General features: G+C 35.4%; 1 protein-coding gene across 2 annotated transcripts in view; it reads right to left on the bottom strand.

Moving 5' to 3' along the window:
• Positions 1–25081, bottom strand: part of GALNTL6 (polypeptide N-acetylgalactosaminyltransferase like 6) — a 1644699-nt gene that overhangs the window by 256080 nt on the left and 1363538 nt on the right. For both annotated transcript variants that reach the window (XM_056802912.1, XM_007496117.3), the window contains one exon: positions 1753–1938. In XM_056802912.1, the coding sequence (XP_056658890.1) occupies positions 1753–1938 (186 nt within the window). The remainder of the gene's footprint in view (positions 1–1752; positions 1939–25081) is intronic.

The raw sequence follows: 25081 nt of genomic DNA, 5'->3' as shown, positions 1-25081 counted from the left end.
ATTCAGAGTCACATCTCTAGTGTCTGAGGCCATATTTGAACCCAGGACCTTTTGACTCCAGATCTAGTGCTCTATTCATGGTGCTACCCAACTGCCCCTTAAAGCTAGTATTTTCTGTCAACATCTTGGCATATCATTTAATGTAAGGAAACAGGAGAAGATGCAAATCACCATGGTTCATATAACACCTTGGGACTATACTTGAATTTTTATTTCCCATTAAATCTATATATTTGATTTCTTAGAAATTAAAATGTAGGCAGAAAATTTAATTGAAAAAAGAAGTCTTATTGTATCTATTCTTAAGTGGGATTCATATCCCATCTCTGCCACTTGCATATTGGGTAAATCATTTAAAAAGTTCCCAGGTCTCAGTTTCCTCTTCTATTAAATAAGGAGTTGGACTGGGCACCCTCTAAACTCTCTTCTGTTTCTGCATTGAGAATCTTTTTCTGGTTGGTGGACCTTGCTAGGGAGAATCCAATGATACAGTCTCAAGATTTACTGCTTATCACTTCTTAGCCACAGTAAGACAATAATACAAATATGACTATTTTTCAAGTCTATAAAAGATCACTAGATAGAGAGAAACAATGTTGTCATGGTCATGTTGAAATGATTACAGAACTGAAAAAGGGTCTTCTATTTCAGTATATTATCTGTTTTTCTGTTGGTATAGAACTGATAGAGATTGTGACTCCTTTGCTTAGGAGCCAGTCTTTGAGGAAGATTCTGATAGCAAAACTGATCACCTGGAAGGCATTTTGATGAAGAACTTCTTGGAGCTTTAGAGAAGTTGGTTCTTAGATCATCAACATACAGTTTGTTGCCATATGCATATTCAAAGCCTTGGGATTTGGTAGAATCCGCCACAATAGGTGCTCCATTCTTATAGCTCTGTGGTGCCCAAGTTTCCATCCATGACATAATGAGGCTTCAGAGTATGATGTAAGGTGGAGGCATGTCAGGATCCATCTCAGAAAAAAGCTATGACAATAGCCCATCTAATAGAGTTTGCTCACCTTGGTTGGTTATATGGCCACTGAGATCCTTCTCAAATTGATTACAAATGAGTTCTTGTTTATAAGTGAGCTTTTTTTATACTGACTGTCTGCTGAGCACAGCTATAGAGTGAGAAGATATGGGAGAAATCTGTCACAGCAAGGGAATGGTTTTCCAACCTGAGGCTAGGCTAGGGAGACCAACTGTAAAAGGTGCCATCTGGAGAGATGATTGTTCCCTTTCTCGGTTTTTCTAGCTAAACATTTATTCTCCCAGCACTGGTGTGAGTTAACATTTTAAGTCTCTTCCTTCTCCCAAACAAGTCTTTCCAAAAGGGCTTCCCAACCTACAATATCTGCAAAGTAAGTACAATCCCATAGGACGCTCACATCACCAGAAAGTGGATGAGAACATGGACTTGGGTCATGAGAGAACTATTACATACCCTTGTACACAGTGTGCCTTCCCTACAGCTTGAGGGTAGGGGCTACTTAACTTTTGTTTTTCACTATTTCCAGAGCCTAGCACAGTGCCAGGTATATAGTAAGCACTTGTTATATATAATTTTATATGTTATATGTGTATATAATATGTTATATATACTATATAAATATGTTATACATACATAAATATATATCTATAAATATGTTATATATACATGTTAATATATATGTATATATATATATATATAAATATGTTACATTTATATATCACTTTCTAGGAATTTCAGTTAGCAAATGAGGTACTTACTGAGCAAAGGAGGCAGCCAGTTCACATTGACCTCACAGTGAGAATCCAGGAAGGTTAAGACTTCTCCTTTTGCCATAGATGCACCCAAGAGTCGGGTTCGGATGAGTCCTTCTCGTTTCTTGGTTCGAACAATTCTAACTTTGGAAAACCGGGCCATGTATTCTTCTAATTTATCTTTCAGGTGCTCTGGATAGGAAGAAGTAAAGAATCCAAATGGTTAACTCTAGCAAAAGAGCAAAAGTTAATACTTAAAGGACAAGGAAAAGAGAACTTGATGACTTGTAGAGGAGCACAAAACTCCTCCTTTCCCTTTCCCTGACCCATGGGACAATGAGGAAATGTTAATATGAGATTTCTTGTCTTTTTGTTTATACTTTGCAAGATGCTTCTTAAATTCTAAATAGTGCCTTTTGTTTGAACACAGAGGAAACAACGAGATCCTAGAACTTTCATTGCACGGTCATTGGCAACCTGCCATCCACCTTTAATCCTGGCTAGAACAACTGCAAGATGTTCATCAACCCTCTAGTTTCCGTTACCCAAAGCCAGATGAATATCCGGGCATATGGTTACACAAATGGTGCCCTTTCTAACAAGACTTCCCACTTGTATTCAGTTTGATAGAAGATGTGTGGAAAACAATGAGGAAAAAAATTACCATGGAATCTGCATGACAGAAATTGATTTTTTTCACCATAGGGCAATAGCGAGCTAGCAAGTAAACCTAGAAACTAGCTACCATTGTAAAGTGAATGAGTAGCTGAATGGCCAATAAAATTGTACTTCTTGTGGTGAGGCCACTGATATATTCCAAAGCATTCTATGTCACAGAAAAAGGCTGTAGTTAAGATAAAAAGCAGGGATATTGGAAAAATTCTCTTTGCAAATTAAAAACAGACAAGAATGAATCACTATAGGGAAAGACAAAATAATCCTGGAAGACAAAATAATCAACTGTTTTGGACCAAATAACTGGGGGGAGTAGAATTTTTTTCTTTTCATGAATAAATGTAGTTGCCTAATGCTGGAGAAAACTTGACTAATGCTTACATATTTTATATCCTCACTTTCTGTCACCCACCTTTAGGATGTAGATATTAATATTCCTAAGAAAACACTTCCTTCTAGCTGTGTGACCCTGGGTACATCACTTAACCCATTTTGCCTCAGTTACCTCATTTGTAAAATAATCTGGAGAAGGGAATGCCAAACTACTCCAGTATTTTTGTCATGAAAACCCCAAATGGGATCATGAAGAATCAGACATGATTGAAAAATGGCTCAACAGAAAAGAAACTCTCCACAAAACATTATTCTGTTGTTTCAATGTAGTTGAAGTTTTTCTTGTTTCTCAAAGTTTATGCCAGCATAATTTAAAGCTCTATTAGGTTCTTTCAAGTTAAAAGAAAACACAAGTGACCTTCAGTACTATGGGGGTCTCATTTTGCTTTTTCCGTGATAATATCAGAGTCCTGGAAGACTACACATCACAATTCTCAGACCATTTAAAATCTTTAACTATTGGTTCTCAAAATAAAAGATCTCTTTCTAATCACTCATGATATAATATACTCTTGATGGAACTCGAATGTGACCTTGGGCAAGTCCTTTAATGTCTGTGTCTCAGTTTTATTATCTAAAAATGAAAGGGCTTGATAAATTTTAGTGTTCCTTATATCTGTCTATAAAACAATTTTAAATTCTTGGTACAAACAAAAGAATAAGGCATAAGAAGCTACAGTGAAATGGAAGAATGCAGGTTTTCTTTGATGAGGCAAGTCAGAATTGGTATCATCATGCATTCAAGGGCAAATCCACCCATAATTTTATGAGATACTCAGGCACTTGGATTTGTAGCACTCATTATCAATATAGGTTTTAAAAATTAACATGAAGATAATGGCAATGTGTTTAACAAAAACTGTTGCAGAGGACAAAGAGATAAATTTTAAGTCAAAAATTACTCTAAACTACATATATCTATATCTATCTATATAGGCACACATCTAATATTATAATTATTAATGATTGGTGACTATAATACAAAATTGGATATATTAGAAGATAGTGAAAAGATAGGTGTAAAATGTGGTTCAGGCTAAGAAATAAAAGTGGCCCAAAACTTATAGATGCCCCAGAAGCCTCAGGGCAATATATTACAAATATTTTCTTCAAGGAGAGTGAGAAGGTGCTAGAAATAGCAAGGACAAAATTACATCCCCCAAAATCAAATTAGCTAGGTCTTGGAAGGCAGGAAATGAATGTTTGCTGATGTGGAGTCATTTCAGAAATAGCTCTCCATGTGGTCAGATGTACAGACTTGAAAGCAAAGGTTAAAATCAACACCAGATTAATAGGTAGGAAGAAGATGAAAAGAAAACACTAAGTTCAATTAAAATGTCTCCAAGTTGACCTTTCCAATAAGCTAATGACTGCCAAAAAATGTAAAATAGATAAAGGAAAAGACATGGAAATACACTATAACTTTTCCCTATCATAGTTAAGCAGAGTAAAGCAATTACCACAAGGTTAAATGAGCCCAGAGACTTCCTCTTTTCCTAGTGCCAAGTAGAGAGATATGACAGCTATATGCAATACAAATTATGAATATAAACTCATTTGGAAAGGATAATAATGATGAGGAAAATTGTGGAAAATAGCCAACAAAATCTACTAACAAACCAACAAAGGGGGATGGAAGGAAAATCGCACATGCAGAAAACTTGGTATGAGACCAAACATATGACTGGGTATTCCTTTCTTTTTTTTTTATAAACCCTTACTTTCCATTTTAGAATCAATATTAAGCATTGGTTCCAAGGCAGAAGAGCAGTAATGGCTAAAATGACTTGTCCAGGTCAAATAGCTATGAAGTATCTGAGGCAAGATTTGGACCCAAGACCTCCTGTCTCTAGGCTTGACTTAATCCACTGAGCTCCTTAGCTTCTGGGTATTTCTAACAATGACTCATGTGCAATATTCAGATTCCAAGTCTTATTGCCAAAAAATATAGCACTGGGGAATATGAGATCAGGAAAGAATGTAGATTGATCAATAACTAAGGATGAATGAGATGGATAGCCTAAATCATGAAGTGATGCTCTTGGGATATTAAAAAAAAGCTTAGAAGAAGTCTTTAGCATATAAATCACACTAGATCTGTATAGTTGCCCAAATGATATTCCTAAAACATAGGTCTACCCAGAACTAAAGGATGTTCAAATACAAAATCAATGAGAGACATGAAAAGGTAAACAAGAAAGAGGGGAAAATTGAACGGCTTCAGTAAGGTCAAATTGTTTATATTCCTATGTGGAAAAATGATATTTGTAACTCTCAAAAATTGTTTTCACTATCATAGTAGATACAAGAATTATTCATAGGCAGAGGTTGGAGTACTAAGTGGTTTAAGATGATAGTTAAAAAACAAGGGTGGGATAGAAGATGGCACCAAGAGAAACTTGAAGGTAGAAGAAAAATAGGATAAATTATACCACATAAAGAGGCACATGGGAGGGGAAGGGGAAGAATGCTATTATAAGAAAGAGAGGAATAGAGTGCTAATAGGTTATATGTAAACCCTACTCTCAGTGGAACCAATTCTGAGAGAGAAGAGCAGCTAGATTCATTGGGGTATAGAATTCTATCTTACCCTACAGGGAAGTTGAGAGGGAAAAACCAAGGCAGGGAGTGGGGTGGGTCATTTCAAAAGGGAAGGAAAGGTACGGGAGGAATTTAATAGACATTTAAAATAATAAGAGGGGTATAAGAAGGGAGGGGGTGGGAAGGAAAGTAACATAAAATTGGGGAATAAGGGGGACTGATTAAAAGCAAAATGCTGGTATGGAAGGAAATTGTAAAAGAAGAAAGGGCAGGACTAGGAGATGAAATCAAAATGATGAGATATCCACAGGTGGTAATCATAACTCTGAATGTGAGTGGGATGAACTCACCCATAAAACAGAAGCAAATAGCAGAATGGATTAGAAACTAAAACCCTGCCATATATTGTCTATAAGAAACACAAATGAGGCAGGTAGACACACAGGTTAAAGGTAAGAGGCTGGAGCAAAATTTATTGGGTATCAAGTGAGAAAAAGAAGGTGGGAGTAGAAATCATGATATCTGACAAAGCAAAACTAAAAATAGATCTGATTAAAAGAAATATGGAAGGTGATTATGTTCTAATAAAAGGCAGTATAGACAATGAAGAAATAGCAGTATTCAACATGTATATACCAAATGCCATAACATCCAGATTTTTAAAGGAGAAACTATTGGAGCTTAAGGAGGAAATAGATAATAAAACTATACTACTGGGAGACTTGAACCTTCCTCTATCAGATCTAGATAAATCAAAACAAATAAATAAATAAGAGGTAAGAGATGTGAATGAAATCTTAGAAATTACAGTTAATACACATATGGAGAAAAATAAATAGGGACAAAAGGGAATACACCTTCTTTTCAGGAGCACATGGTACATTCAAAAGATTGACCATGTATTGCAAACAAATGCAAAAAAATAAATAATAAATGCAACTTTTCCCGATCATAATGCAATAAAAATTTTGATTAGTAAGAGTATATGGAGAGGTAAATAAAACATTTATTGGAAATTAAATAATATGACTTTCCAAAATTGATTGGCTAAAGAACAAATCATAAAAACAATTAATAATTTCACTGAAGAAAATGACAATGAAGAGACCATATCAAAATCTATGGGATGCAGCCAAAGAAGAATTCAGGGGAAATTTTAGCTCCCTGAGTGCATATATCAACAAATCAGAGAGGGAAAAGGTCAATGAATTGGGCATGCAAATTAAAAAAAAAAATAGAAAGAGAACAAATTAACCCCCCCAGATAAAAACTGAATTGGAAATCCTAAAAATCAAAGGAGAAATTAATAAAATTAAAATTAAAAGAACAATTGAATTAATAAATAAGACTAGGAGTTGGTACTTTGAAAAAGAAATAAAATAGATAAAGTACTGGTTAATCTAACAAAAAAGAAAATAATAAAATAAAATTAACAGTGTCAAAGATGAAAAGGGAGATCTCACCTCTAATGAAGAGGAAATGAGGGTATTTATTAAGAACTATTTTGCCCAATTATATGTCAATAAATATGGCAATCTAGGTTATGGATATAACTAGGAAATGGATAAATATTTACAAAAATATAAATTGCCTAGATTAACAAAAGAGGAAAATGAATACTTAAATAATACCATCTCAGAAAAAGAAATTGAACAAGCCATCAAAGGACTCCCTAAGAAAAAAATCCCCAGGGCTAGATAGATTCACAAGTAAATTCTATCAAACATTTAAAGAACAACCAATCCCAATACTATACAAACTATTTGACAAAATAATCAAAGGAGTTTTACCAAACTCTTTTTATGACACAAATATGGTACTGATTCCAAAGCCTGGCAGACCAAAAACAAAGAAAGAAAACTATAGACCAATCTCTTTAATGAACATAGGTGCAAAAATTTTAGATAGAATACTAGCAAAAAGACTCCAGCAAATGATCACGAGGGTTATTCACTATGACCTAGGTGGGTTTATGCCAGGAATGCAATGATGGTTTAATATTAGGAAAATCATCCACATAATTGACCATATCAACAACCAAACCAACAGAAATCACATGATTATCTCAATAACTAGAGAAAAAGACTTTGACAAAATGCAACACTCATTCCTATTGAAAAAACTAGAAAGTATAGGAATAGAAGGACTATTCCTAAAAACAATAAAAAGTATATATCTAAAACCATCAGCAAATATCATCTGCAAAGGGGATGTTAGAAACCTACCCAATAAGATCTGGAGTGAAGCAATGATGTCCATTATCACCTCTATTATTTAATATTGTATTAGAAACACTAGCAGTAACAATTAGAGAAGAAAAAGGAATTGAAAGGATTAAAATAGACAATGAAGAGATTAAACTATTACTCTTTACAGATGATATAATGGTCTACTTAAAGAATCCTAGAGGATTAACTAAAAAGCTAGTGGAAATAACAACTTTGGCAGTTGCAGGATATAAAATAAACCCATATAAATCATCAGCATTTCTATATATTTTCAACACAACTCAGCAGCAAGAGTTAGAAAGAGAAATTCCATTTAAAATCACCCTAGACAATATAAAATATTTAGGAATCAAGCACAGGAATCATATGATCATAACTATAAAACACTCTCCACACATCTAAAACTAGATCTAAATAATTGGAAAAACATTAATTGCTCATTGGTAGGATGAGCTTACATAATAAAAATGACAATCCTACCCAAATTAATTTACTTGTTTGCAATACCTATTAAACTACCAAAACATTTTTATTGAATTAGAAAAAATTATAACAAAGTTTATTTGGAAGAACAAAAGACTAAGAATATCAAGGGAACTAATGAAAAAAAAATGTGAATGATGGGGACATTGTAGTACCAGATCTTAAACTGTACTATAAAGCAGTGGTCATCAAAACAATATGGTACTGGTTAAGAGACAGAAGGGAGGATCAGTGGAATAGACTTGGGGCAAATGTCCTAAGCAAGATAGTATATGATAAACCCAAACATCATAGCTTTTGGGACAAGAACACACTGACAAAAACCATTGGGAAAATATGAAAACAGTGTGGGAGAGATTAGGTCTAGATCAACATCTCATACCCTATACCAAGATAAATTCAGAATGGGTAAACAACTTGAACATGAAGAAGGAAACTATAAGAAAATTAGGTGAACAAAGAATAGTATAAGTGTCAGATCTATGGGAAGGGAAAGAATTTAAGACCAAGCAAGAAATGGAGAATATTACAAAATGTAAAAAGAATAATTTTGATTACATCAAATTATAAAGGTTTTGTACAAACAAAATCAAAGCATCCAAAACTAGAAGGGAAGCAACAAGTTGGGAAAAAATCTTTATAACAAACAACTCTAAAAAAGTTCTAATTTCCCCAAAATATAAGGAACTAAATCAATTGTCCAAAAAAAAATCAAGCCATATCCCAATTGATAAATAGGCAAGGGATATGAATAGGCAATTTTCAGATAAAGAAATCAAAACTATTAATAAGCACATGAAAAATGTTCTAAATCTCTTATGATTAGAGAAAGGCAAATCAAAATGACTCTGAGTTACCACCTCACACTTAGCAGATTGGCCAATATGACAGCAAAGGAAAGTAATAAATGTTGGATGGGATGTGGCAAAATTGGGACACTAATGCATTGCTAATAAGAGTTGTGAATTTATCCAATTGATCTGTTAGGCAATTTGGAATTATGTCCAAAGGGATTTAAATGCATGCCTACCTTTGATCCAGGCATACCACTGCTGGGTTTATACTCCAAAGAGATAATAAGGAAAAAAGACTTGTACAAAAATATTCATAGTTACACTCTTTGTGATGGCAAAAGATGAGAAAATGAGGAGCTGCCCTTTGATTGGGGAATGGCTGAACAAATTGTGATATCTGATGGTGATGGAATACTATTGTGCTAAAAGGAATAATAAACTGGAGGAATTCCATGTGAACTGGAATGACCTCCAAGAATTGATGCAGAATGAGAGGAGCAGAACCAGGAGGACTTTGTGAACAGACACTGATACACCGTGATACAATTGAATATAATGGACTTCTCTACTGGCAGTAATGCAATGATCCAAGACAATTCAGAGGGAGTTACAAGAAAGAACGCTATCCATATTCAGAGAAAGAACTGTGGGAATAGAAACGCAGAAGAAAAATATTTGTTTGATCACGTGGTTCCATGAGGATATGATTAGGGATTCAGACTAAATGATCACTCTATTGAAAATATTAATAATATGGAAATATGTCTTGATCAATGACACATGAAAAACCCAGTTGAATTTCTTATTGGATATGGGAGGGGGGAGGAAGAAACATGGGGAAAATATGAATCATGTAACCAAGGTAAAATATTCTAAATTAATTAATTCAATAAATAAAAAATAAATAAAAGATAGGTCTAAGCATGCCATACTTCCACTTGGGAATGCCCAACTGCCTCTAAGAAAAGACATAAATCCCTTTGACAGTTAATGAACTTCACATTCTTGCTCCTACATATCTTTCTAGAATAGTTTCCCCTTCTTTGACCTCAATCACAGTATGTTCTGTCATATTTTCTCATATTAATATATGCCTGACCACATATCTCTTACTTTGGTGCCTCTTCAAGATTGTTTTTTGTAAGCATAGGAATAGAAGGGTCGTTCCTAAAAATAATAAACAGTATATATCTAAAACCATCAACTAATATCATCTGCAATGGGGATAAACGAAATCAATTCCCATTAAGATCAGGAGTGAAACAAGGATGCCCATTATCACCTCTATTATTTGACATTGTATTAGAAACACTAGCAGTGGCAATTAGAAAAGAAAAAGAAATTGAAGGCACTAAAATAGGCAAGGAGGAGACCAAATTATCGCTCTTTGCTGATGACATGATGGTCTACTTAAAGAATCCTAGAGATTCAACCAAAAAGCTAATCGAAATAATCAACAACTTTAGCAAAGTTGTAGGATACAAAATAAACCCATATAAGTCATCAGCATTTCTATATAATTCCAACACAGCTCAGCAGCAAGAACTAGAAAGAGAAATCCCATTCAAAATTACCTTAGACAAAATAAAATACTTAGGAATCTATCTCCCAAGACAAACACAGGAACTTTATGAACAAAACACTTTCCACACAACTAAAACTAGACTTGAACAATTGGAAGAGCATTAACTGCTCATGGGTAGGACGAGCCAATATAATAAAAATGACCATCCTACCCAAACTCATCTATCTATTTAGTGCCATACCCATGGAACTTCCAAAAATTTTTTTTACTGATTTAGAAAAAAACATAACAAAGTCCATTTGGAAGAACAAAAGATCAAGGATATCCAGGGAAATAATGAAAAAAAATACAAAGGAAGGGGGTCTTGCAGTCCCAGATCTTAGACTATATTATAAAGCAGCGGTCATCAAAACAATTTGGTACTGGCTAAGAGACATAAAGGAGGATCGGTGGAATAGACTGGGGGCAAGCAACCTCAGCAAGACAGTATATGACAAACCCACAGATTCCAGCTTTTGGGACAAAAATCCACGATTTCATAAAAACTGCTGGGAAAATTGGAGGACAGTGTGGGAAAGATTAGGTTTAGATCAACACCTCACACCCTACACCAAGATAAATTCAAAATGGGTGAATGACTTGAACATAAAGAAGGAAACTATAAGAAAATTAGGCGAACACAGAATAGCATACACGTCAGACCTTTGGGAAGGTAAAGACTTCAAAACCAAGCAAGAATTAGAAAGAGTTACAAAATGCAAAATAAATAATTTGGAATACATCAAATTAAAAAGTTTTTGTACAAACAAAACCAATGTAACCAAAATCAGAAGGGTAGCAACAAATTGGGAAACAATCTTCATAAGAACCTCTGACAAAGCTTTAATTACTCAAATTTACAAAGAACTAAATCAATTGTACAAAAAATCAAGCCATTCTCCTATTGATAAAAGTGCAAGGGACATGAACAGGCAGTTCTCAGCCAAAGAAATCAAAACTATTAATAAGCACATGAAAAAATGCTCTACATCTCTTATAATCAAAGAGATGCAAATCAAAACAAATCACCTCACACCGAGCAGATTGGCTAACATAACAGCTATGCAAAGTAATGAATGCTGGAGGGGATGTGGCAAAGTGGGGACACTAATTCATTGCTGGTGGAGTTGTGAATTGATCCAGCCATTCTGGAGGGCAATTTGGAACTATGCCCAAAGGGTGATAAAAGACTGTCTGCCCTTTGATCCAGCTATAGCACTGCTGGGTTTGTACTCCAAAGAGATAATAAGGAAAAATACTTGTACAAGAATATTCATAGCTGCACTCTTTGTGGTGGCCAAAAATTGGAAAACGAGGGGATGCCCTTCAATTGGGGAATGGCTGAACAAATTGTGGTATATGTTGGTGATGGAATACTATTGTGCTAAAAGGAATAATAAAGTAGAGGAATTCCATGGAGACTGGAACAACCTCCAGGAAGTGATGCAGAGCGAAAGGAGCAGAACCAGGAAAACATTGTACACAGAGACTGATACATTGTGGTACAATCAAAGGTGATGGACTTCTCCATTAGTGTAAATGCAATGTCCCTGAACAATCTGCAGGGATCTAAAAAATACTATCCACAAGCAGAGGATAAACTGTGGCAATAAAAACACTGATGAAAAGCAACTGCTTGACTACAGGGGTTGAGGGGATATGACTGAGGAGAGACTCTAAATGAACACTCTAATGCAAATACCAACAACAGGGAAATGGGTTCGAGATAAGAATACATGTAATAACCAGTGGAATCGTGCGTCGGCTATGGGAGAGGGAAAGGTGGTGGGAGGCGGGGAGGGGAGGAAAAGAAAATGATCTTTGTTTCCAGTGAATAATGTTTGGAAATGACCAAATAAAATAATGTTTAAAATAAAAAAAATGAAAAAAAAGATTGTTTTTCGTACCTAGAATTCCCTGCCTCTTAACTTTCACTTCTTGTAATTCCTACCTCTATTTGTAGTTCAACTTAAGTCCTTTCCATTGTATATTGTATTTCCTGATACCTCCTGTTGCATATGTGTGTATATGTTTATGTATATGTAGGAGAGGGGAATAAGCAATTTTATATGTTTCTATTTTATCTGATTTATCTGATTATATATTGTTTCTTCCAAACATCAGTAAAATATAAATTCCTTAGAAGTGTGAGAGGGTTTTTTTTGTTTGTTTGTTTCTGTTTCTTTTTCTAGTACAGTAACTGGTATAACGTAGGTACTTAAAAATGTTTGTTGAATTGAATTAATGGAATGAGAAGACATGGATATGTTGGGAGCTTGATTGTTGGATGGAGTAATCAAGTCAATAAGAAGTGGATTCATTAACATATGGAAGTACTAAGTCTAATTTCCATTGGAACATAATGTTACAACTGCCAAGATTTCTAGTGTGCTAAGGACTTTCCCTAGGGTTCCTCTGTATTTCTATGTGGATTTATCTTTTTGTCCCAGATCGCATCCATATGCCATGATCTTCTGCACCATGGAGGGTATGCCCATGCCTGTGAGATTATTGAACTTCTAAGCATGAAGACGTGGTAACAGTAAGAGATGAGGACAAGGTACAAGATTGTTTTTCTCTTCCCAATTGCCAATATTTTCCCCTGTTCAGCATTTCTTCTTGGAATGGTCAATACTAGCACCTTGGACACCTGGGATGCTGGCCTCTCATAGGTGAGTCTTCACCTTATTTTGCCTAGAATCAGTTGTCCAGACAATTGCTTCCTTTCCAGTTCATCTTTATGCGTTGTTTCCTCCCATTAGAATATAAAGTCATTGAAAGTAGGGACTGTCTTGTGGCCCCAGCACTTAGCATACATAGTTCCTGGCATATAAGAAATACTCAAAATTTTTTTCCTTCCTTTGCTCCTTCATCTTTTCCTTCTTATTTATCCATTCATCTATCCACCCATTGACCCACCTATCCATAAGACAGTAATTTACAACCTAAATAGTTAAAAAATTCAGTCAGATATTCTGTGATCAGGTTTTATTACATTTTTAAACTCAGACGTTCTTTTCTTCTCAAGTCTTCTATTTCACAGTGGTTTTTATGTGATGAACTGTTACAATGAAATGCTTAGTGTTCTAAGTTCCACAAAAGGAAGTATAAGTTTGGTCTATGCCAGAAGTCTTTTCCTTCTGACATTCTTTTATATTTTTTTCTTCTAAACAATTTTGAAAGAGTGTTAAAGGGAAAATAGCCTAGAAAGAAGATACATTGGGAGCCAAGCTATGGTTTGTGATTTCTAGCCAGAGTCACTGACAGCCTCCCTCTGATGTGACAGAAACAAACGTTTGGAAAAAATGATGAAAAAAAAGGGTAGAACAAATTTCTGGGTCGAGACACTGCTTCACACCAGTCTATCTATTGCTTGCTAAAACATTTGTTTGCTGTTGTGTGGACATAAAATAAATGAATTGCCACCTTCACGCCAGGCTCTCTTTGTCAACAGATAAATAATATACTGCCTTTTCCCCCTTGCTATAGAGGTTTTGTATTCAGAGATATGTCATTGGACAGAGATGCAGGTTCCTTCCATCATGTGCAGCTTGGCTTTAGCATTTTCTGGAACAACACATCTATACACAAACTTAACCAGATCAATTGTCAAAAGTATTCATAGGTATAGGATGAGATGAGGTAGTGGTAAATATAAGGATGACTGCCCAAGTATGTTGTTCAGTCACATATGACTTTGTGACCCCATTTTGGAATTTTTCTTGGCAAAGATACTAAATTGGTTTGCCATTTCCTTCTCTAGCTCATTTTAGAGATGAAGAAACTGAGGCAAAAGGTTTAAATGACTGTCCCAAGGTCACACAGTGTCTGATGTGGGATTTGAACTCACAAAGATGAGTCTTTCTAATATCAAGCTCATTGATCTATCCACTACACTACCTAGTGGCATGAAGAATACACTACTGAAATAATGTGACAATAGCAAGGTATTGTAAGAGTATCAATATTCCTAGTAATTCATTCAGTAGGCATTCTTTGAGTACTCACTGGGTGCAAAGCACCAACTCTGATAGTATGTATTAGTAGAAATAAAAAAGAGGCATTTTCATTAGAAGTCTATTGCTTTGGAAGCATTATTTCCACTCTGTGTCTCCTCCCTCCTCCATCCTTCCCTCCTCGGACTCTGTCTATGGGATTCTTGGAGCCCATAGGTGAGCACCTAGAATTCCTTTTTAGCTCCCCATTTATTTGTTGTCTTTCTCTATTAGAGTGTGATCTCCCTGAGGGTAGGAACTGTCTTACTTGCTTATATTTCCATCCTCTGCTCTTAGCACAGGGCTTGGCATTGGCATCTAATAAATACTTAATTATTCAGCTCTTCCTGACTTCAGATCCAGCATTCTGTTTACATCACCACCTATCTGCCCATTTATCTTTCTACCCATGTCTATCTATGTATCATCTATCTCTCTACCAATTTCCCTATTATCGATCTCTTCTTTCTGTCTCTAGGTACCAATCATCTACCTATTGTTACATCTTTCTTCTCTCCCTCTCTTTTCCCCTTCTCCCTATATATTACATATACTTATCTGTCAATTATCTATGTCCATCTATCCATCATTCATCTATCTGCCTATCATCATCATCATCATCATCATCATCATCTCTGTCTCTCTCTCTTTCTCTCTCTCACAATCCATTATCTACCTATCTTTGTCTATCTCTCCATCAATCATCTATCTACCTCATCAACATCATCATCATCATCCTTTTGTCTCTCTCTTTCCCTACCCATTATCTACCTATCTTTATTGGTCATCTATCTACCTATCATCTCTTCGTCTGCCAGTCTGTCTGTCCATCTCTCTTATCATCCATCCATCTATCTATCTATCTATCTATCTATCTATCTATCTATCTATCTATCTATCTATCTATCTATCCATCCATCCATCTATCTATCTATCTATCTATCTATCTATCTATCTATCTATCTATCTATCTGTCATCTATCTAACATTTTTCTCATCCATATTCACTATTGATCAGTAGATCAGTCTCTCTGTCATCAAAGCCAGAGCTTAAACTCAGGACTGCTGACTCCAAATTTGCACTTTTCCTGTATACTATAGTGCATAACTCCTTTCTATGCTATGAAAATATATCTTAGATGATTTTTATAATTTACTGATAATAACTTGTTTCAAATCTTGTGGAGATTTAACAACTTGAGGATTGGTCTAGTTTTAAAAGGTCATTTCTAAAATAGTAGTTTGGAGCTCAAAGTATATGTCCTTGTTGGAGTCCAGAGGCAGCCCATGAAGAACTATTTAAACTATAATGTGACAAACATAATTTAAATAATATAATTTCAGCTACACTAAACCATCATTTACAACCATATGGCCAATAGAAAATGCATTTCTAATTCCTTTTGAGATATCCGGAATATATCTGTCCAACTTGATACCTGTCTTTTGTGACATTGATAGGGGGTAGAGTGCCCCCCTGGGAAAAGGCCTAGGTTGGAATGTGGTAGATATTCCTGGGTACCAATATCACCTTTCTACACAAGTATAAAATAAGGAACTAATTCAGGTCAAGCACATTAGGAAAAAGGTCAGCTATTCTACTTAGATTTAGGGATTGGCTCTGGACAGAGAACATTTCAACTCTGTAAAACTTATTTATAATTTTGTTGTTTATAATTGAAATATGCCAACCAGTATATTGGTTTCTTTTTCCTTAGCCCTAATCATCCAATTTCTATCCATTTTTTCACCACCAAAACTTATAATAATATCTTATAGAATTTATTTTTACACAATACACATATGAATACTAGGTAAATGTTGCAATCAATTGTTCTACTTTGATCCTAGATATTGTGATTTCATTAGTCTGACTTAAAACAATTATCTGCCTGACTGCCCACATGAATGGGCATAGGCAGCTTTTTAGTAACATTAATTACTTGTAACTCATAATAATATCATTAGTCTAATTAGAATATTAGACTAGTCTATAATAGGGAATCATATACAGTGAAGTTTAAAATTAAATTTTTTAAGTTTTTGTTTTCTATATTTTGAGCCTAAAACCTAGGTAGATTTATTTATTTTACCAATATCTAGTTTTCTAGTTTCTTTTGTTTATATGTTTGGGAATGATATTTTAAACATGAAATGTTAAAATATTTCATTTATTATGCTAGTCATCTGAAATTACTTTTTAATATAGAATATATTTAAAGTATCATTTAGTTATGCACAAAATCAAATTCACTTCATAGAAAACCAGGAGAATTTTTCAAGGTTTTTAAAAAAATAAAGTTAGTTGTAGCAGGATGGAATAGAACAAGTTTTGGTATACCCTCTACTTTCCCTTTTTTTGCAGGGCTCTTTTGCCCCAAATAACCCCTTGAGCCACAGAGTATGATATAAAGATGCTACCCTTTCCAAATCACTCTGGAATGAATGGTATGACATGGTGCAGTTGTCCATTTGGTAGTTAGTCTTATAAAATGATGCTGTGTCTTAGTGACTTTTCTGTCTTCCTGAGGCCAGTGAGGCAGCTATACAATCTCCTTACACATTTGCTATGAAATCTCTGTGTATCAAGATGAATTGGAATTGCCATTTTCCCCATTGCTGGATATTTATTAAAGTTTGACATGTGCATAACATTTACAGAGTAAGAAATTTCAATTTCCCATGCTATGTATTAATCTTAAATAAAGGTGGATAATTGCACTGTAGGGTTAAATGCCAAGTGCTGAGATTTCCTTGGATTTGATAATTTGAAATTCAAGATTGCTATAGTGTCTTGGTATTAGTAAGAATTATATTTTTGGGGAACATATGTTTTCAGTGGTGCTAGGTGCTGGACTGGGGTCATAGGGTTTCCAAATAAATTCTGGCTGAAAAAAGAAGGAATTAAATGAAGGTAAGTTGATCTGCTTTTTAAAAGTTTTAGTGATGTTTTTTAAAACATCACTGTCCTTCCCCATTAACCTCCACTCTTCCAATTTACCCTTCTAACAAAGGAAAACAGTTAAGTAAAACTGATAAAATGGCCATTTGCACCTCTAGCCTACTGCCTCTCCTATTAAAGAAAAAGGAAAAATGTTTCATACTTATTTTTTTTTTTAGAATTTAGGCTTTTATATTTATTTACCTTTGGATGTTTTTAATACTATTTTCTTTAAAATGATTATGGTCATTGCTTCTTAGTCTCTTAATGCTCCTCTTTGCCTCTGTTCATATGTCATCAGATCATTGATTAGAGGAGGAAGGGACCTTAGAGCCACAAAGTCCAAACCTTTCATTTTACAGATGAGAAAACTGAGGTCCAGAGAAGGTAATCAATTTGTACCAAGACAAGCTTTGGATCCAAGGTTTCCTAATTAACCACCCAAATTTGTCTGAATCTTTCTTATTTGTTGTTTCTTACAATACAATAATATTTTCTCACATTTAGCTTACCTATTCTTAATTGATTCACCCATTGTGTTACAAGGTTTTTGGCCTTGGCAAAAAGTGCTCTTCTGATATATTTCTGCCTTTAAACTCCTGGAGTGGTATGTGTCTAATAGGATTGGAGGATAGAACAATAAACTCCTCCCCAAGCCTCCCTTCATAGAGGGTTCAAAAATTTTCAGTAACTGAAAACTTCATATCCTTTGATATTTGCTCTATTTCGGTGGTAGTATTGGAGCATTATAGTATCTCTGCTTTGATTGAATCAATCAGTAATTTATTCCATTGAAATGGATACACCAAAAACCATTATATCTCTCAGATGATGAGGCTACTAGTCCACCACTTACCATTAGGGTCTATACAGTGATGCCCTAATCACTTTTAAGTCTGAGCACAAGCCCCAAGACTAAATTGGCCCATTTGAATGAGACAGTTTTATTCAGTTGATAATAATGCCAAACTAAACAGAATAGCTAAATAGAATTTTTGGAAACTTTTCTGTTCCATCATAGCTTCAAAAGATGGAAAAGAATAATCTTTAGAAACATTGTGTTAGGAATGAACTTTAATTATGTATTCATAATTAAATAATTCAGACAGTAAAATTTCAAACAAATCATTTTGGTTTTCCTATTACCAAAACATTATGAAAATATATTTTTATACCCGGAATTGTTTTTTACACTTTCATTGATGCAATGCTTTTTGTCATATCACCTTAATTTTCCAAATATCTCTTTTGTCTGCCTGTTCAGTCAGTTTGCCCCACCTCTTTTTAAACCCTTACCTTTGGTCTCATAATAAATACTGTGTATTGTTTCCAAGGCGAAAGAGCAGTCAGGACTGGGAATCGAGGTTAAGGGACTTGCCAGGGTCACACAGCTAGGAAGGGATTGAGGTCAGATTTGAACCCCAACTCTCCAATTTGCAGGCCTGGCTCTCAATCTATTGAGCCAATTAACTGCCCCCACGGCTCCCCAGACCCTGACCCCACCAGCTAGCTCTCTAAACAAAGATTTAAAAAGAGGAGGTTTAAAGCAGTTCAGCAAAACCAGCTCACACATTAGTGTTTGTAAGAGTCTATGCAATATTTATATGCAACGTCAACCATCTATGAATTGGAAGGAGGATAGTATATTTGCTCCATTTTTCCCAGAAAGTGATCTCTTATAATAAGAAAAAAATCCAGGGAAACTAACCAACCCATCTAAGAAGTCTGCTGTTATATTAAGTGTTCTATATTTATAATACCTCACCTAACAAAGATGCAGAGGGAGGTAGGAAAATTGTGGACTCAACAATTTTGTTCCTTTTCTAAATGCATAATTGTAGCAAAGATGATGAGGCATCTTATTGGACCATATGTTTAAATCTAAAAAACTATAAGAAGCACAGTTCAATACATATAATTTGTTTCAACATAGAAAGAAATGAGCATTTATTAAATGCCTACCATGTGCCAGGCACTGTGCTAAATGTTTTACAAATATCTTATTTGATTAGACTGGCTTGCACAAGAACCCCATGAAGGTTTTCACAGATTTTCAAATATCTCTCAGAACATCCATTTAAGTACTGGGTATAAATGGCTCTGATATAGAGATCTGAACTGTCGGCCAGAAGTAATTGGGAGTGGAGCTAATTCCCTTTGGTTGCCATCCCATCCTTTTAAGAAAAGGTACCTCGTTGGGTGTCATCAAAGAGGCAAGGGACAAATGGACATGAGAATTCATTTACAACTTACTATACAATTACCAATGGGTAGTTATGTGGTGCAGTGGATAGAGTGCTTAGACTGGAGTCAGGAAGATTCATCTTCCTGAGTTCAAATCTGGGGTCAGACACTTATTAGTTGTATAACCCTGGGTAAGTCACTTAACCCTGTTTGCCTCTGTTTCCTCATCTGTAAAATGAGCTGGAGAAGGAAATGGCAAATGACTCCAGTATCTCTGCCAAGAAGACCTTAAATGGGAGTAGAAACACAGAAGAAAAACAACTGTTTGATCCCAAGGGTCAATGGGGATATGATTGGGGATAAAGACTCTAAATGATCACCCTAGTGCAAATATTAGTAATATGGAAATAGGTCTGGATCAATAGCACATGTAAAACCCAGAGGAATTGTGCATCGGCTATGAGAGGGGGGTTGGAGGAAGGGAGGGAAAGAATATGATTCTTGTAACTATAGAAAAATATTCTAAATTAACTATTTAAATAAAATAAAAAAATAAGACCCTAAATGGGGTCATGGAGAGTATAAAATGACTGAACAACAATAACAACAAAAACAATTACTAAGAAAAAGAACCCATCCCAGAAATCACTGCAAATAAGTCCATTTCTATTAAATATAGCTAATGTTCATTAAGAATCTACTAGATTCCAGATGAAAGGTGATTTGAATAGGAAAGGATGGAAAGTTGGCCCTAGGGTGAACTGGACATGGGTTCACATCCTACCTCTGAAACATACTCTGTGACCCTGGGCAACTCATTAGACATTTTTTTTTTCTCAGTGCTACAGTCAAATAGGATTTCAGATTACAGAGTAGTTGCTGATCTATATTGGTGAAGGGAGTCTCCATATTAGGTGCTCACTACAACAATGAATTTACAGATCTAAAATTAACCAAAAAATATTCCTAGGCAACTGCAACATACACTGAAGGCAGCGATTCTTAACCTTTATGTGTCACAAACTCCTTTGGTAGCCTGGTGAAGCCTTACAGACTCCTTGGAATAATGTTTTAAAATACATAAAATATAATAAACAGCATTGTTAAGGAAAATAATTATGATGAAATACAGGTATCAAAATATTAGAAAAAAAACGAACAAGTTAATGGTCCAGGTTAAAAACACCTGACTGAGGGAATTTTAGAAACATCAAAGCAATGAAGAGTTTAAAAAAAAGCTCAAGCTTATATTAAAATATAGACCCCTCTGGCAGGATGTTACAATATCCTTAGCTGATTTCTGTAGCATAGTGGATAGAATGATGAACTTTCAGTGAGTAAAATCTGGGGTAGAATCCCACCTCTGATATTCGTGGCTCTGTGACATTGGGTAAGCCATTTAAATTCCCTGACCCTCAGTTTTCTCGGCTGGGTAGCAGAGTGGCTAGACCTAGAAGAAGCAGGAAGACCTGATTTCAAATCTGGCTTCAGATACTTCCTAGCTGTGGGGCCCTGGATTAATGACACAAAGAATCACTATTGGCTCAGCTTCATCAGCAGAAAAGTGAGATTAATATTAGCTTCTACCTCCTAGGGTTGCTGTGAGGATCAAAACAGATATTATCAAATGAGATATTATTTGTAAAGCACTTTAATAAATCTTAGTGATATATAAATGTTTGCTGTCATCATCATTTAATCATTTTCAAAATAGATTATGATGAGACTTAAAGTTTATGAGATTTAAAAGGAATGATGTACAACTTTATAAACTTCAATGCTCAATACAAACATAAGCTATTACTATTATTATTATTATTAAAAGCCTGTTACCTTCTGTCTTAGAATCCATACTAAGTATGGGTTCCAAGCAGAAGAGCAGTAAGGGCTGGGCAATTGGGGTTAAGTGACTTGCCCAGGGTCACACAGCTGGGAAGTATCTGAGGTCAGATTTATACTTAGGAAAATGAATTATCCTAGCTCAAGACCTGGCACTTCATTGTACCACCTGGCTGTTTCTGATTGGTGCTCTGGGTACTCTCTCAGGTCAGGCCACAGACCAAGCTCTCTTTCCTCAGCACTCTCTCTTGGCTCCTGTTATTTGCTCCTAATCATAGATTCCATCTACCCTTGGTTTTTGGTTCTCATTATTTACCCTGGAGACACTCGTCTTTTAGGAAGATTGCCTGTTAGCTATGTCTCCTCCTTGTTCTGCCCTGTCAGCCTCCCCAAGTCCTTCAGAAAGCCTTTTCCAGTCCTTTTGACAGAAGGTAGGGTACAAGTCTTAATAATTCAAGCTTTGTAAATGCTATTACAAAAACCTTTTGAGAGATGCTAAAACCAATTTTCTGCTAACTATATAATATAATGTTAGGACTACTGGAGACAGTCAATTTTTTTTTCTTCAGTGGATCAGAGCAAGAACTTTGGCTTGGTGGCATTTCAAAACATGAGTAAGGCTTACTAATCCTCATTAGAGTGGAAGGGCCCAACTCACTAATGCTGCTTAATTGCCGATTAAATTGATGACTTCCTTACCCTAGCTACTATTGTGCTAAATTGTCGATTTGGAGAAAAATTCTCAGATATAGGCTAATTTAATTCTTATTTTTCTAGGTGTCTGCTTATCAATCAGCTAGTCTTATTGGAGAGTTACTGAGTGTCAGTAATCTTTCATATGAAGAGGGACCCAGACCATGGCTTTACATCTCCTTAGTCCACCAAGAAAGCCATGCCCACCTGGGCATCTTGCCATATTCTTCATTGCTGATCTGCTTAGTCTCCCTATTCTCCCTTTCCCTTTGCCACCTCTGGGTCTGGGAATAGTAATAGATCCACAGAATCAGTTTTCCTACAAGGAAAAGAGCACGAAGATGGTAGACTATTCCACAACTCCACTCACAATCTCTGGGATTCCTCAAAACAAAACTCCCTTCCTAGGAAACACTATATATGTTGACTATCCCATCAGGATGTAAGTGTCATGGACTAAGGAACCACATTTGGAAGGAACAGAAATGTTTACTCCCTGTCCTGGAAGTGACTGAGAGGTTCTCTAAAGAGATGGGGATTTTGAGTATGGATTTGATTGATAATTCAAATATATTTGCTGGACTCAGATGCTCCTTAGTTGTGTAGTCCTGGGCAAGCCATCTTGGAACCAATATACAATGTTGATTTTAAGATAGAAAGTAAAGGTTTAAAATATGTATTATATATATATATATGTACATATATATATATATATTTAGTAGACTGTTAGAGTGGTTAGTAAAGAGTGGTTAGTAGTTAGTAAAGAGAATTTGAGACACAGGGGTAAGGTGAGGCTTAGCAGCCCAAGTCAGATGGAACATGCCTGGGGCCATAGAAAGGCAGATCTAATTAGTCTGAATTTTCCTCTGGCAGAAGACTATTGCATATTGGCTATTGCTGTCCAAGGAGGCACATGTTAAATCCAAAGTTTTCCTACTATTAAAATTATAAAAATATTTTCTGTTTAGTTGGTCTAGAAATTTTTATTTTGGTTACATAAAATGATCAATCAGAACTGTTTGAGTTTAATGACTTTATTTGTGAATAGGATGTTGCAAAAAAAATAAATAAAAGGAGAAACAGTAGCTGGAAAGTTAGAGAAAGTCATGGAACAAATGTGCTGTCTGAAATTTCCAAGCAGAATTTCTTTTCCTCTATCCCCTCAGGTTGGGAAACTCAAATAGTAAAATCATTATCAATAAGATAATCTTATTGATTTTGATATTTTTATTGATTCCACAGATGGGGTAATAAAACATGTGAAACTAGATTTCTCCCTGGGTACAAGAGATAAACCAGTGGCATTAATGGGGGAATCTACTCTGCTGGTCCCATTTGAGCTGGGTGAGTAAAGATTGGAGTAAAGATGTTGACTAAAGGGTAATTCATACCTCTAGCCAGTTAAAGGAAAAATTGGGAAAGGATATCATTGCCTCCATGACAGGGGGACATCCAAAAGGCAGGAAGTTATTTTCTGTTAACCTAAATACCTTCAATTTTACATATAATATCAGAAAGAAGCATATTGTGATATGTCAAGTTTGTTCAACTAGTTACCACATCTGGTAGATTCTATCTTGACAATGTCTCTGTCTGCCTTCTTTTCCCTTATACCTAATTTCTGATCAGGCTCATTCCCCCTCACTCTGACTATTACAATAGCCTCTTAATTACTGTTCTTGTTCTCATTCTATTCCAGTCCTCTGCCTGAGTTCTAGCCATGTTATTCTTTTCCTCAATAAACTAGTGGGTAAATACAAATTTCTCCATTTGGTATTTAACTTTCTTCATAATCTTGATTAAGCCTACCCTTTCAGTCTAATATACCCCTTTACACACTCTATAAACCAGCTGGACTGAACTTCCTCACACATGAAATTCCATCTCAAATTTCCATGCCCTTAAGAATTTGTTTCCAATGCCTGGAATATTTTCCTTTTTCATTTCTACTTCTTAGAATTGCTATTTTCCATCAACATCCATATCGACTATTACCTTTTACTTTAAGCCTTTTCTCATCCTATTTATGATTAAAATTCTTTGGGGACTGCGTATTAATTTATAATTATGTATTAAATAGTGAAAAGTGTGTCTATCACATGGTTGGTGGCTAAGCTAACCTGAGCACGCTACTCACATCATGTCTCTATTTGCTAGAAAAGAGAAAAGACCCTCAGGCTTCCTAGATTCATAACTTATTATCTCCCCACCCAGTGACATCACTTTTTTTGGGTCATCCTGATTGGACAGACTCTTAACTTCTGTTTAGTTCAGAGTCCAACTTTTGGATACCAGGAGTCAAGAGGGACAAGAGGCATCTGGGACCCCAGAGAGCCATGAGGCTTCTGATGGGCTTCCTGCTTCTATAGATAAGATTCAGGACTTGTTCTTAATCCAGTCAAAGGATAGGGGCTGAATGGAAACCCATCTCACTAGAGAAAAACCCCAAGACTGATCTTAGAGTACCAAGAAAAGGGGTGCAAACTGGTGTTCAATTCTTACATTCCCCATCTACATGATACTATCTCTTATTACTTTGTATTTATTTTGTGTATTCTTTTATATGTCAACAATGTCTCCTCTGATAGAATAGAATGTATGCTTCTTGAAGGAGGACTATTTTATTTCTACTATTGTATTTCAAGTGCCTAGCACAGGAACTTGGTATTTAACAAATACATTTTGATGGATAATAATTATATAAAATGAGTAGAATTGTTTGGAATGTCTCATATAGAAATCTGAGAAATAGCACCCCAGACATTTCTCTGAGAAACAGACCTTTGGCTCCTTTAATGCCACACAAGGACACAAATTATAAATACTGCAGCAATAAATATATCCTCAAAGGTTTTCAACTCCTGACACAGGTACGTAATTTTTCAGAGAGGGCAATACAATTTCATAATAGTGAAATTGAAATCTGGTATTTGCCCCAATAGCTGGGAGAGCCTACATTCCTACTTCACTGTAGAACTTTCTCAAAAAAAGTAGAAGCTCAGCCA

This window comes from Monodelphis domestica, chromosome 6 (genome assembly GCF_027887165.1).
Source record: "Monodelphis domestica isolate mMonDom1 chromosome 6, mMonDom1.pri, whole genome shotgun sequence".
Taxonomy (NCBI): domain Eukaryota; kingdom Metazoa; phylum Chordata; class Mammalia; order Didelphimorphia; family Didelphidae; genus Monodelphis; species Monodelphis domestica.
Note: the sequence above shows the minus strand (reverse complement) of the source record. Positions and strands in the feature narration are given on the sequence as shown.